The sequence below is a fragment of the Tenrec ecaudatus genome, chromosome 12 (genome assembly GCF_050624435.1).
Source record: "Tenrec ecaudatus isolate mTenEca1 chromosome 12, mTenEca1.hap1, whole genome shotgun sequence".
Taxonomy (NCBI): Eukaryota; Metazoa; Chordata; class Mammalia; order Afrosoricida; family Tenrecidae; genus Tenrec; species Tenrec ecaudatus.
Window position 1 is genome coordinate 109,582,505 of NC_134541.1, and position 13,530 is coordinate 109,596,034.

General features: G+C 59.2%; 2 protein-coding genes across 2 annotated transcripts; one reads left to right on the plus strand and one right to left on the minus strand.

The window, feature by feature from the left end:
• The first annotated feature begins 220 nt into the window (after positions 1–220).
• Positions 221–10,183, plus strand: PKMYT1 (protein kinase, membrane associated tyrosine/threonine 1). Its single transcript, XM_075564410.1, has 9 exons — positions 221–384; positions 606–866; positions 5,479–5,846; positions 7,413–7,903; positions 8,618–8,724; positions 8,807–8,979; positions 9,056–9,213; positions 9,790–9,876; positions 9,975–10,183. Exons 2-9 carry the CDS (start codon positions 854–856, stop codon positions 10,084–10,086), a joined length of 1,509 nt encoding a protein of 502 aa, XP_075420525.1. The 5' UTR covers positions 221–384; positions 606–853; the 3' UTR covers positions 10,087–10,183.
• On the minus strand, positions 8,496–13,272 carry PAQR4 (progestin and adipoQ receptor family member 4). Its single transcript, XM_075564411.1, has 3 exons — positions 12,826–13,272; positions 11,450–11,671; positions 8,496–11,342 (listed from the first exon to the last, which is right to left on the minus strand). Exons 1-3 carry the CDS (start codon positions 12,989–12,991, stop codon positions 10,909–10,911), a joined length of 822 nt encoding a protein of 273 aa, XP_075420526.1. The 5' UTR covers positions 12,992–13,272; the 3' UTR covers positions 8,496–10,908.
• Between the last annotated feature and the right edge of the window lie 258 nt (positions 13,273–13,530).

Below are 13,530 nucleotides of genomic sequence, written 5' to 3' on the forward strand. Positions count from 1 at the left end.
TGCAGCCCGGCCGCCTCAGCCCAAGGAGAGCGCCCTGGAAACCTTGCGCACGCGCAGAGAGAGCGCGCGGCCGCGGAGCGGGCGGGGTGGGGCCGGCGTTGCGCACGCCGGGGCGGGAGGGACGGAGCCTTTGCAGGTTAAGCACTTCTGATAGGCTGAGTCGGGAGGGGGCGGTGAAAGCGCAGTTCCTGGGCGGGGCCTCGAGGCCGGTTTGGAATTTTTGGCGCGAGCCAGCTCCGCGCGCGTTCACGGGCCGTTCCCCTCCGGAAGGTCCTCCTGCCCCGGTGGCTGGAGCGGCTGACGGCTGACCCTGGCCCACCTCGCCGCCCTGAAGGTGCCAGCGGTTCCGCCCGGCCCGGAATCCGGCTCCGCCCACCCGCCCAGGTGAGCTGAGACCCTGCCCGGAGGGCCCCCGCCCGAGCCCCTCCCCGGGTTCTCCCTGTCCCCGGCTCCGCCGGCCGGCGGAGTTAGGACTCTGGCTGGCCCTCATCTGGGAGCCAAACGCCCTCCCCAAGGAAAGCTTCGCCCACCGGCTATCCAGGTGCGTTCTCTCTCTCCCCGCATGACAGTCCCTCCCCCTTGACAACTTGTCTCCTGTCCTCCAGGGTCCCCCCCCCTCGTCCCCCGCCCACGGTGACTCAGCCGTGGCCCTGCCCAGGAGGAACTCACAGTCTAGCGCAGCAGACCGAGGCCAGCAGATATGCGAGGCCCAGTGAGTGGGTGAGGACCCCCGGAAGCCGCGGACGTCACCCCAACCCGGCCTGGGCTCAGGACCACCCTGGAATCCTTCACCCAGGAGCTTCTGCGACTTCTCCCTTCCCCACCCCTCCCCCGAGGCCGGGCTGGCTGGGCCATGGTGCTAGAAGGTAAGGAATAACTGCAATGGTGGGGCCCGAGAACGGATTTACGATGTAGGCGCCCCAGTGGGATCCCCAGAGATGTCCCAGCTGGCCCTGAAGGCTGTAATTCTAACCGCTTCCCAAGGGGGTGCCCAGCGATCCCCACCTCTCACTGTGAAAAACCCTGGATCGATTCCTGAGGTGGACGATCCTGTCCTCAGGTGTATGGGGTGTGTGGGTATGGGAGGAGCCCTTCCTGTGACTTCCCCAGGCCTGGCCTGCCCTGCCCTAGCTGTAGCTGCTGCCTACTTGTCCCCTGCTGGGTGCTGGGCTCCTGGGCTACATTGTGGCCTGGCCAAATGGGATGACTGTGAATGTTCTTGTTTTTGTTATTACATTGTAGCAACAGTGACAGCCGTGTTGCTCCAATAGGGAACAGGCAGCTCCATGGGGGCCCACTGAACTCCGGGTGTTCTTACAGTTGGACCTAGGGCTTGTGTGTGTGTGTGTGTGTGTGTGTGTGTGTGTGTGTGAGAGAGAGAGAGAGAGAGAGAGAGAGAGAGAGAGAGAGAAATAATGTTGCTGGCTGCCATCAAGTCTGTCCCTGACTCCTAGGAACCTGGAGCGGCAGAGTACAATTATTCCTTGATCCCCAAGTCTTTCCTCATTAGGGAAGCTTGTCCAATGGCTTAGGTTTACTGCTAGTCACTTAACTGTCAGTGCTTTGGGAAGGCTAAAGTACAAGGGGAGCTTCAGAATTCATGGAAAACCAAAAGGGAAACAATCAGTGAACTTCTCAACTTAAAAAAAAATCATTTTATTGGGAGTTCATACAACTTTCATCACAATCTATCCATCCATCCATTGTGTCAAGTACATTTGTACATTTGTTGCCCTCATCGTTCTCAAAACATTTGCTTTCTACTTGAGCTCTTAGTATCAGCTCTTCATTTTTCCCCTCCCTCACAAACCCTTGATAATTTATAAATTATTATTTTTCCATGTCTTACACTGTCCAACATCTCCCTTCACCTTCTTTTCTATTGTCCGTCCCTCAGGGTGGGGTTATATGTAGATCCTTGTGATCAGTTCCCCCTTTTTACCCCACCTTCCTTCCACCCTCCCGGCATCTCCACTCTCACCACTGGTCCTGAGGGATTTATCTGTCCTGAATTTCATCATTGCTGCACCCTGCACCCTGGCTGGCTCATCTCCCTGAGACTCTTCCGTAAGGGGATGTCCAGTTGCCTACAGATGGATTTTTGGTCTCCACTCCACACTGCCCCTCATTCTCAATAAGATTTTTTTTGTTCTTTGATGCCTGATACCTGATCCCATCAACACCTCTTGATCACACAGGCTGGTGTGCTTCCTCCATGTGGGCTTTGTTGCTTCTCAGCTAGATGGCCGTTTATTTCTCTTCTAGCCTTTAAGACCCCAGACACTATATCTTTTGACAGCTGGGCACCATCAGCTTTCTTCACCACATTTTTGTATGCACCTGCTTTGTCTTCAGTGATCTGCTGAGAAGGTGAGCATCACAGAATGCCGAACTTTTTGAAGCCCCCTCATATTGACCAGGCCTAACCAGCAGGAGTCCTGGTGGCACAGCGGGTTAAGTGTCAGGCTGGAAACCTCGAGAGCCCAGTGGGTGAAACCTATCAGCTGCTCCTTGGGAGAAAGATGAAACTGCCCCCACCTAGTGAAGATGTATGGTCTGGGAAACCCTGAGGAGCACTTCTCCCATTTTATGAGTCACTACGCTGTTGCTAAGAGACTAAATTATGATGCTGAGTTTAGAGCGTCCTGAGATTGGAACTCCAGACCTACAGAACTATGGGGCCAAGTGTATTTTGGAATTCAGAATATCTCAGATGATGGGTCATATGGTATATATCAATCACATAGGCCAACCTCTGTGGGGGTGGGCTAGCACCCCCAAACCAATCATATGCATATTTTGGCCATGACATGCACAGATATTCACACTGAGATGAAAAAAACCGATGAGTCTTGCATGTGGTTCTCCAGTTATACCAGTGCCATATATTGCAATGGTCTGGTCATCCTTGTAGAGAAGTCAATAGGCTGTGAATGCGAGGGACTGCTTTCTGGATGCTCGGTTCTTCTCTGTGTTGCATGGTTATCCTTGTGCCAACAGCACACTGTCTTCATCACTGGTGCTTTGTTACAAGTTTTGAAATCGGTGTGTGTGTGTGTCCCCTCCAACTTTGCCCCTCTCTTTCTAGATCATTTGGGCTGTTCGAGGTCCCTTGGTTTTTTTGGGGGAAGTTTAGGATCTTTTTAACTCCTGAAAATCTGTAGGTCAAGGTGGTCAGATAACAGTGTCCTCTCAGCTCAGTGTGTCTTCATGAACATGGGACACCTTCGCATTTAGTTAGGCCTGCTTAAGGAAGCTGAGAGGAGACAGGACAGTGAGGGTGTGCTTACAGAGTTTGTCACCCTCTGATGTAACCTTTCTGGTTCTCTATCAATTATGTGGATCTGAGGGACCGTCCAGTGTCATTTGTTTAGCTCTCCTGTGCTCTCACACACCTCCCTTTACTGTTTGCAAACCTACTACATTTCTCCAAAAGCCCCACGTACTACTTTACACACCTGTTGTTTTACACACATGTTTTCTACATCAATAGAGGGTCCGGATGGCATAGTGGTCATGCATTGGGCTGCTAGCCGCAAGATTAGTAATTTTAAACCACCAGCCACTCCAAGGGAGAAAGACAGTGCTTTTCTGCTCCCATCAAGAGTTACAGCCTTGGAAACCCACAGGGGCAGTTCTACCCATCCCAGACTTGGAACTGACTTAATGGCAGTGAGTTTTTGTTTTTTCCCCCTAAATCAGGAGAAATATACATTGATATTCTTTCACCTTTGCTACTGCTCCTTGTCAGTTTTTCCTTCCGCCCCACTCCTTTGGGCTTTGTCGTCCTACTGTCTCCTGGCTTCCACTATTGATGAGGAAAAGTTAGCCATTGAACTTGTTGGGAGGCGGCTCTCCGGAGTGACCAGGCTTTTGGCTCTTGCTACTTTCAAGATTTTCTCCTTGTTTTGAGTGGTCAGCACTCTGACTGTGGTGAGCCTACCTGTGGCTCTTCTTTGTACTGGGCCTGGAGTTTGCGAGCTGCTTGGATGTGTGCCCTGGAGCCGATGCCAGCTCATGACCACCCCGTGTGTGCAGAGTGGAACTGCTCCCCAGGGTGCTCTTTTGGAAGGAGATCACCAGGCCTTCCTCCCATGGATTTTAACCCATCAACCTTACAGTTAGTATCCCAAGGCTCAGCCAGTTGTACCACCCAGTAACGGGCTGGATGATTTGGAGAGTGAGGAGGTGTGTGTGGGGGGAGGGTGGTGTGTGTGTGTGTGTGTGTGTGTGTGTGTACACGCCATCCTGGGCAAGTGCAACAGGTTCCCAGGATGGGAGGGTCCTTTAGAGCCAGGTCCTCCTGAGCTACTTCTGTACCTGCTCAGTCCCCGCTGTTGGGCTCCATTCATTACCAACTGGGCACAGCTGTTCTTTCAGTGCGCCACAGACAGATCCAATTACGGTTGGGCTCCTTTGGGAGGGCAGCTCACGAGGTCAGTGTTTGAGGCTTCCCCCCTCCCCCATTTTTTTTAAGGTTAATTAATTAATGTGTTCTTAACAGTTCCACCAACTTACAGGGCACAGATGCATTTCACCGCGCTGGCCAGTGCTGTTGGTGCTAGCAGTTTGGATTTGGGTTTTGTTTGTCTTATGAGTTTAAAAAAAGCGAGCCGGTTTGGCGGGCAATCCGAGCTGTACTTGTTCATAGAAAGGATCGGATTGTGGGCCCAAGTTACTATTTCCTGCTGACGTGATTTGACTATAAACTTAGGCAGCGGCTCACAGTGGATGAGCAGTTCGCCTCTGTACAAGGTGGGGCAGGTCTCACCAACTCGAACGTTTTCACCGTGTTTTCAGACATTTCATAGACTACCAAAAACCACTACCCCAAATCCACTGCCGCCACGAGGAGGGTTCTAGACCCACAGCGACCCTATGATAGGGTTTCCAAGGCTGCACAGGAGCAGACAGCCTCTTCTTTTGCCCCTGGAGTGGCTCTGGGTTTGAACCACCAACCTTGAAGTTAGCAGTCCAGCACTTGCTATGGTGGCCTGGGCCACCGTAGGTAGACTACCAAACCAAACTCACTGTCATCGAGTCAATTCTGACTCAGAGACCCCATAGGGTCTCATCTTTCTCCCTCTGAGTGGCTGATGATTTCAAACTGCTGACCTTGCGTTTCGCATTGTGTCCTCTGACCCCCTCCACCACCGGGGCGACCACGGACGACAGTATCTGGTAAAGGTAACTTCAACTTCACGCACTGGGGAACCAAAAGACAAGTGTGGGACTCCCTTGCTTGTGTTGGACTGGGGACGCAGTGGCAGTGTGCCTGAGCTCAGCCTCTGTCTGCTCCCAAACTCGGGGCCTTCCTTGAGCACAGCTGTGTATGTTCCTGACATGCTGCATTTTCCTGGTCGGGGCTCCCCACCCTCAGCCTTCGAAAGTAAAGACGAGACCGCTCGTGCTGGGATATGGTGCTGTTTGAGTGGACACCTTGTCTTGTGCTCAGCTTCTGCTCTCTGCCCCTTACAGGGCCTCCCACGCCAGCCATGCCCGTGCCGGCGGAGGGCACCCCGCCACCCCTCAGTGGTACCCCGGCCCCAGTTCCCGCCTACTTCCGCCACGCAGAACCTGGCTTCTCCCTCAAGAGGCCCCGTCGGCTCAGTCGGAGCCTCCCACCTCGGGCCCCAGCCAAGGGCAGCGTCCCCATCAGCCGCCTCTTCCCCTCGAGGACACCAGGCTGGCATCAGCCCCGACCCTGTGGTGTGTCCTTCCGGGGCAAGGCCTCTGAGACCCTGAAGAGCCCCCGCTATGACCCGAGCCGGCCCGAGTCCTTCTTCCAGCAGTGCTTCCAGCAGCTGGGCCACCTGGGCCGAGGCTCCTTCGGGGAGGTCTTCAAGGTGAGTGGGTGGGACCGGCTGGGCTGCTGTCTCCCTCCCTCCCTGGGGCTGTCTCCTTCCTCCCAGCACCTCCCTGGGACAGACTCTCCCCACCCACCACCCACCCCCGACCTCCTGGGCGCACACTCTCCCCTTGACCAGAGCTTGTCACATCTTCCCCTCCCTGGAGCCAGCGCTGGGGTTCTTGGCGGGTTCTCAGTGATCCAGCCAGCCTCCTACTGAGCATGAGTCCCACCCAGCCCACCAGCCCACCCTGAGCTGGCAGGGGCTCAGTCTGCCAGCCTCCCCCCCACTGAAAACCTCTTTTCCAGCCGTTTATATTTCCTGTAAGATGTTGATCGGCTTGCCCAAATTCTACATGAATGCAATGTTGTTGAGAAGTGTACTCAGCTGACCCAGAGTCCAGCCGGGGATGCGGACGCATAGCGCCCCTGGAGGCTACTGTGTGGAACTGCCCCTGTGGGTTCCTGAGGCTGCTTCTACACACAAAGCCTCTTCTTGCTCTCTCCTAGCGGCCGGGAGTTTCTCTGCGCTGGCCTTTTTGCTTAGCATCTGTGTGCCCGAACCACTCCGCCACCAGGGATCCTTTTAAAGAAAGCTATTGCTGTAGTTGAGTCAATTCCAACTCCACTCCACGATGAACCACTCCACGGGGTCATTCCAAGGTTGTAAAACTTGCAGTCACCAATTGCCCCATCTTTCCTCTGGGCTCTCAGCAGAACTTTTAACCCCTGCACCATCAGCCCTTCCCCCTGCCCCCTAACATACACACACACGCATATACACACACACACACACACACACACACACACATAAACACACACACACAGTCCAGCACTTGCATTAGCCTCTCTCTGGGCCACTGGGCTTTGCAGCAGATGGAGTTGGTCCTTCTAGATCTCTCGCCCTGGTGAACAGAAATGCTTTGTTTTGACGGCAGCCATTCTCCCACTTCATAGGGTGTCTTAGGGGTTCTGCCTGTGGGTGCTCACGGCCACCCTCTCTGCTCTTGTCCCCCCCCGCCCTACAGGCCTGCTGGGGGGTATTGCTGGGTGTCCTGTTGCCGCTTACGTTAGGGTCTCTCTAGGGAAGCTGTCGGCTCATGGAGATCACTCACTGCCATTGAGCCATTTCCGACTCATAATGACCCGATAGGATGGGTAGAACTGCCCCTATGGGCTTCTGAAACTGTAACTCTTTACGGGTGAAGAAAACCTTTCCACAGTGCTTAGGTGGTTTCAAACTGCCGACCTTGTGGTTAGCAGGTGAGTACGTGTAACTACCATGCCGCACAGTGAGATCCATTCTGCTGGGTCCTATACCACTGCGACCTGCCTCCAGGAGCCCTGTGAAGCGGGGTTTAAGCATGGCTCTGCTCATTGAGAGGCGGGTGATTCAAGCCCACCAGCTGCCCTGTGAGACAAAGATGAGGCGGTCAGCTTCTGTAAACATACAGGACAGTGCTCCTCTGCCCGACAGTTTTCCAGCAGATAAAACCGACTCCCCCAGACAGTGGTGGTCTCTCTGGCACACCCTCAACCGTAGGTGCCCATTCCCTCCTTCCAGGTACGCTCCAAGGAGGATGGCCGGCTGTACGCCGTCAAGCGCTCCATGTCGCCATTCCGAGGCCCCAAGGACCGTGCCCGAAAGCTGGCCGAGGTGGGCGGTCACGAGAAGGTGGGACGACACCCACGCTGTGTGCATTTGGAACGCGCCTGGGAGGAGGGCGGCCTGCTGTACCTGCAGACGGAGCTGTGCGGGCCCAGCCTGCAGCAGCACTGTGAGGCCCGAGGCGCCCGTCTGCCCGAGGCCCAGGTCTGGGCCTACCTGCGCGACACTCTGCTGGCCCTGGCCCACCTGCACGGCCAAGGCCTGGCCCACCTAGACATCAAGCCAGCCAACATCTTCCTGGGGCCCCGGGGCCACTGCAAGCTAGGGGACTTTGGGCTACTGGTGGAGCTGGGCGAGGCCGGAGGTGACGCCCAGGAGGGGGACCCCCGCTACATGGCCCCTGAGCTGCTACAGGGCTGCTATGGGACAGCGGCCGACATATTCAGGTGAGGGTAGGGTGTGAGGGTGAAGCATGGTCTAAGGTGTCCTCCCAGGGGGATCAGTAGAGGGGGAGACACCCCCAAGGCAAGAACGCTATGGAGTCCTGTGTCCAGGGTCTGGGAGGGTCTGCCCACCTGAGAGCCGAGGGAGGTTCTCAGTTGGGACCTTTATAGATAGCAACACCTCCTAGTGCTTTACCAAGGTGGCCCTTTGCAGTGGGGAGGGGACTGCCAGGGCACTCACCCACGACCCATGGGTGCCAGAGGTGCCCGGGCTGGCGGCATGCATTGCACTTCGTGGCTCATCAACAGCAGTGCTAGGATCCCTGGGCGTGCAGAGGGTGAAGGCTTCCCTGGTGACGCAGAGGCTGGCCGTTAGCAGCCACTTGGCCTGGCAAGCCCTTGAGGCAGTTCTCTTGTCACGGGGCTTGCTGACTTAGAATCGGCCCACTGACCCCCAAGAGCAGCAGCAGCAGCCCTACTAGTTACCGCGGCCTGATCATGGGCTGGCCTGGTGAGATCCCTCCCCGGGGAGGGGGTGCACACTGAGATCAATCAGGAACGTCCCTGAAAGCTGGAAGACTCACCATTACCCCCCTCTCCCCCACTTCCCTGGCCTACAGCAGGCTTCCCGGCTCCCTTCCCACCTTCCTCTGGGGCTGGGGTCTGTGTCCCTGGGCCAACCCTGCCCCCCATCCCTTGTCCATGCCCCTTCTCCAGCCTGGGGCTCACCATCCTGGAAGTGGCCTGCCACATGGAGCTGCCCCGCGGCGGGGAGGGCTGGCAGCAGCTGCGCCGGGGCTGCCTGCCCCTCGAGTTCACTGCAGGTGAGTGGGGGCAAGGAGGGGGTTCTGCCACAGGGAGAGTGGCCCCTAGGGGTGTCCGTGACATTCCCTGCCCCATGCCCAGGCCTGTCCTCCGAGTTGCTTGCTGTCCTCACCATCATGTTGGAGCCGGACCCCAGTCTGCGGACCACGGCTGAAGCGCTGCTGGCCCTGCCCATGCTCAGGGAGCCCAGGCTCTGGAGTGCCCTGTGGTGTGTGGCGACTGAAACCCTGAGCCGAGGGTGGGCACTGTGCCAGGTAAGCGGGGGAGCCCTGGGACAGGCTGCCCTTCCCTGCCAGGCCCCATCCACCACCCTGGCCTTCTCCCCTGCAGGCCCTGCTCGTCCTGCTGTGCTGGCTCTGCCACGGGCTGACCCACCCTACCCGATGGCTGCAACCTCCAGGCCCACCGGCTACGCCGCCCGGCTCACCATCCTGTAGCTTCCCCCTGGACAGCACCTTCTGCAGCACCTGGGGGGACGACAGCTTTGGGTGGGTGAGCTGTGGGGCGGGAGGTAGGGGGGCAGGGTAACACAGGTGGTGGGTGGGGTCATGGACCCAGTTCTTGTTGTACTGATCTGCCGTGGTGGCTTAGCCCACTGCCAAGGGCAGGACAGGTAACTTCACAGCTGGGGCGGCTTCTCACCTAGGGCACCACACCTCGAGCTGACCAGCCACCAGGGTCAGGGTGCGGGGAGGGCTGTGAAGGACAACTGCGTGCCTGCAGGGGATGGAGGGCACAGTTCTTAGCAGTAATATGTCATTCACCTCTTCCTTATATGGCAATGTCACCCTTTAGGGTGGCTGTGAAGCAGCAGATAAGCTGCATTGACCAAAGGTCAACTTCAAAGCCAGCTCAGCAGAAGGCATCCTGGAAAGGGAATGAGGTGGCTGCGGAACCTGGGCGGGGTCAAGGGCGTAGGCAGAGAGCCTTCAGGCTGCTGTTCACAGGGATCCATGCGCCTGTGGTCCTTGCTGTCCCTGGCTGAGCTTTGCTGATCTCACTGCCCTGGCCTCCCCACTTTGAGGCCCGCCCCTTGTCACTCTGTCACTCTCTCCCTCATGCAGGGTCTTGCTCTCGACAGACGCCAACTTGGCCAGGACTGCTGGGAGCACCTCCACCCCCAGCAGTAGTCCTCCTGCCCCCCAGAACAGGTACGTGCTGGCATGAGTCAGCCCAGGGCACCACAGGTCTGCACAGGGGCTCATGGGCATGCTTCAGTTTCAGGGTGTCATTTCTCTCCCCTACCTAGGGACTCCCTGGACCTCAGTGACATTGACCCAACAGCTCCTCAGGGATCCTTCCCTGCCTTTGAGCCCCGGAACCTCCTTAGCCTGTTTGAGGACTCCCTGGACCCCACCTGAGCCCTGGGGCCCAGGCTCAGAGCTTTTAACCCTTTACCCTGCCCCTCCCCAAAGCACCCCTCTATCTGGGCGCCTAATAAAAGGGATTTGAGTCTTGGGAGGATCTTGGCTTGACTTGCTCAGGTGGCAACACAGCACTTCCTGCCCCTTTTATTGGTGTCTCCCTGAAGGGGAGCCCTGGGCCCACAGCCTGGAGCTGGGAGAGTCTGTGCGTTAGCAGAGCAGGTTTCCTGAGCTGATGCGTCGCTGGTGGGCAGGTAGGCAGCCCTTGGCATCCCTGGGCACGGGCCCAGCACCATGTGCCTTTGCATCTCTATGCCCACTGCCTGGGAGAGTGAGCGTCTTGATTGGAGAAGGGTAAGTGCTGACTTGGTCCTTGAGTGAAGAGGCCAGTCCTGCTGCCTGCAGCTCCCTACTCTGCCGGCTCTTTACAGAATGGAGCAGGTCACCGGGAGGGCTGGCATGCAGGAAAGGGGCTGTGGTCAGGAAGTAGGCGCCAAGGCTGGGCCAGGGGGCCCGCAAGAGGTCCAAGAGGGGTGCTGGTGAGGGGGGGCAGCAAGCTGGTAGAACTCCAATGGTCACAGCAAGCCATGCCTCTCAGTCCTTCCCAGGTCCTAGGGGGTAAACTGAGGCCCGAGTTCCTTTCCAACCAGTCCAGTTCAGTCAGTGCTCTGGAAGGAGTAGCAGAGAGGCAGCCTGTCCACAGGAAGAACGAGTAGACGAGGGCTCTGGTGTGAAGTCCCATGTTTGCTGGAGGCATTGAGCCGGCCCCTTGCAGACCAGCACTGGCGTAGTGTGGGGTGCTGGCCCCAGGGCCACAGCTCAGTCTGGTGGGCAGGCATGGCGGGCAGCCCAGAGCAGGTCTGGCACGACGCCGGCGTGCAGCTGCAGGATGGAGCCCACGCTGAGCAGGTGCATGATCTGGTGGGAGTTGCCCCAGTAGTCGAAGCGGCCAGGTCCCCAGCGCTCAGGCAGGCGGGCCACATTCACCAGCCCCCCAAGCAGCGCCAGTGCGTCCATGCGCAAGTAACAGGGCAGAGAGCCTGGGGCCCCAGAGCCCAGTCCCACCCCCCGGGCCCCAAACACCAGGAGACGAGCTCCGGCCTGCCAGCCAAAGGCGCGGAGACGGGCGCTGGTGGACGGGGCAGTGAGGGCCCTCCAGCCAGCCACCCCCGAGAGCACCGTGTAGCCCAGCAGAGCAGCTGGGCGCAGCCAGGGCCTGCAGGCCAGTGTGCAGTGGATAATGGGCAGGGCTCCTGCAGAGGAGAGGGAGAGAAGGGCATTACTCAGGGGGCTCCCTGCCCTTCTGCCCCCTGGACTACCATTACACCCCCCCTCGTCCCCAGCCGACCCCCTGGCTCACCGAGTGTGTTGACCAAGCAGACCCCACACATGTCCAGGGCCAGGAGCCGGGTGTACACAGGGCTGCCCCCTTGGTGGCACATGAAGAGGTGGTAGAGCACAGAGCCAGCAGGGGGTGCCAGGCAGGCCACACAATGTGTCCCCCCAAGCCAGCCGTCCTTACCCAGCTGACCCCAGGGCACAGTCATGGGCAGCAGCACCAGGAAGCCTAACAAGGCCAGCCCTAGAGGGACAGAGAAGAGAGCAAGCCATTGGACTGTGTCCCAAGCACCAGGCTGCACGGGGGATAAGCCATGGGTGGAGTTAGGGTGGAAGGCCGGATCACCCCAAATAGTCCTCAGTCTTGTGACAATACCCACAACAGTTCCATCGGCTGGCTATAGCTACCTGCCAGATGTGAGGCCTGCAGCCCCCCACCAGGGCTCACACCAGTCCCAGGAACCAGAAACCACGACCTCTGCCTTGCAGAAGCGGCTAAGCAGCCAGCTTAGCCCAAGGTGAACCCGGCAAGGGACAGGCATGGCCAGCATGACCCCAGGCCCCTCATTCAGCCGAGGACCCCAGCTAGGCCTGGAGGGCTGACAGAAGCCATAGCAGGCCCTGACCTTAACCCAGTGACACTAGACCCTGAGCCACTGGGCCCCCTCCTGACCCCTGTGACCTGTGCCCCATGAAAATGTCTGGGGAAATGAGACTTGGACCTTTGGTCTTTCAGAAAGGGCAAGGACAGCCGAGAAGAGAAGCTGAAGTGCCCCAGTCCTCCGTCCCCAGACACTGCTTCTGGTACAGAGGCCCCACTGAGATCCCCCGCGGAGACCCCTCTTGGCAGGACACCTTGGCACTGCCCTCCTGTGGCCAAACAGGGTCGCCCGGCCATGAACTGTTGGTTGTGGGGCCTGGTGGGGCCCCAGTCTGGCCAGGTCCCAAGGGCAGCTGCTCTGGGCCCCTTTCTTGTTGGGGCAACTCAAGGACAGCCAGGGCTGTGTCAGCAGAGCCAGGCGCCACAGAGGAGGAGCTGGGCGCCTGCTGGGGGCGGAAAGAGCTGCCACCAAGAGGAGCCTCCGGGCTGCTGGGGTGGGGGGTGCCCACGAGGGAGGGACTGGCCCAGCCGGGGTTTCTCTCTAACAGACAACACCCAACGCCCGGACGCATGCTAGCAGGGGAGGGTGCCCGGGCGCCGAGATTATGCAGGGCCAGTCACCAGCTTCCTTCCTCAGGCTCAGAAGGATTAGGCAAGCGCGGGCCCCACTCAGCTCCCCTCGCCTGCCCCGGGCCCCGCCAAAGGAGTGGACGCGAGCCGCGCCACCCGGGACCGGGACAATGACAGCTTTGTCGCCGCGGCTCCTGGCAGTTGCAGGGCCAGTGGCGCGAGCTCACCGTGCGTGTAGATGTTGCCCAGCTCGTTGTGCAGGTAGAAGAGGCTACGCAGGCAGCCCGAGCCGCTGCTGGCCGGCCGGTAGCCGGTCAGCACGAACTTGTTGAACTGCAGGTGCGGCGGTGAGCTGGCCCAGTCCAGCAGGCGCGGCCCGGCCAGGAACGCCATGGCCCTGGGGCAGTCCCGCTCAGTGGCGCCGCCGCGCCGGGACGCGCATCCCCGGCCGCGCCGGCCGCCTGCCCGGGCCCTGTCGGCGCACGCGCCGCCGGGGGGTCCCGGCCCGCGCCCCTTGGCGCTGCGCACGCGCAATCCCGGCGCTCCCCCGCTGCAGGGAAGCCAAGGGAAGGCGCGGGCAGCTGAGCGCAGTGTGGGCCGGGCCCCGAGGCAGGCGGGCCGCAGGGACGGCGCGCGGCGTTGGCCGGCCGGTCCTGTAGTCGCAGCCCCGCGAACGGGTGCGGCCGGACGCGGGAGGGGACGCCAGGCTCCGCCCCGACTCTCGCCCCCGCCAGCTGCTGCGTTTCGCGCGCTAGGCCCCTGACGTCAGCTCGGCCGCGGCCAATCCGCTGGGCGAGACCGCCCAGGTCCTGGCCCCTTGGCAATGTATAGACGATCCGGGTCTCCTTGGCTTGGGGGGCTCTCGGTTGGTGACCCGCCGTTCCAGTTCCCAGGGGCCCTTTGGAGCGACCCTGGCGCTTCACGTCCCCCCG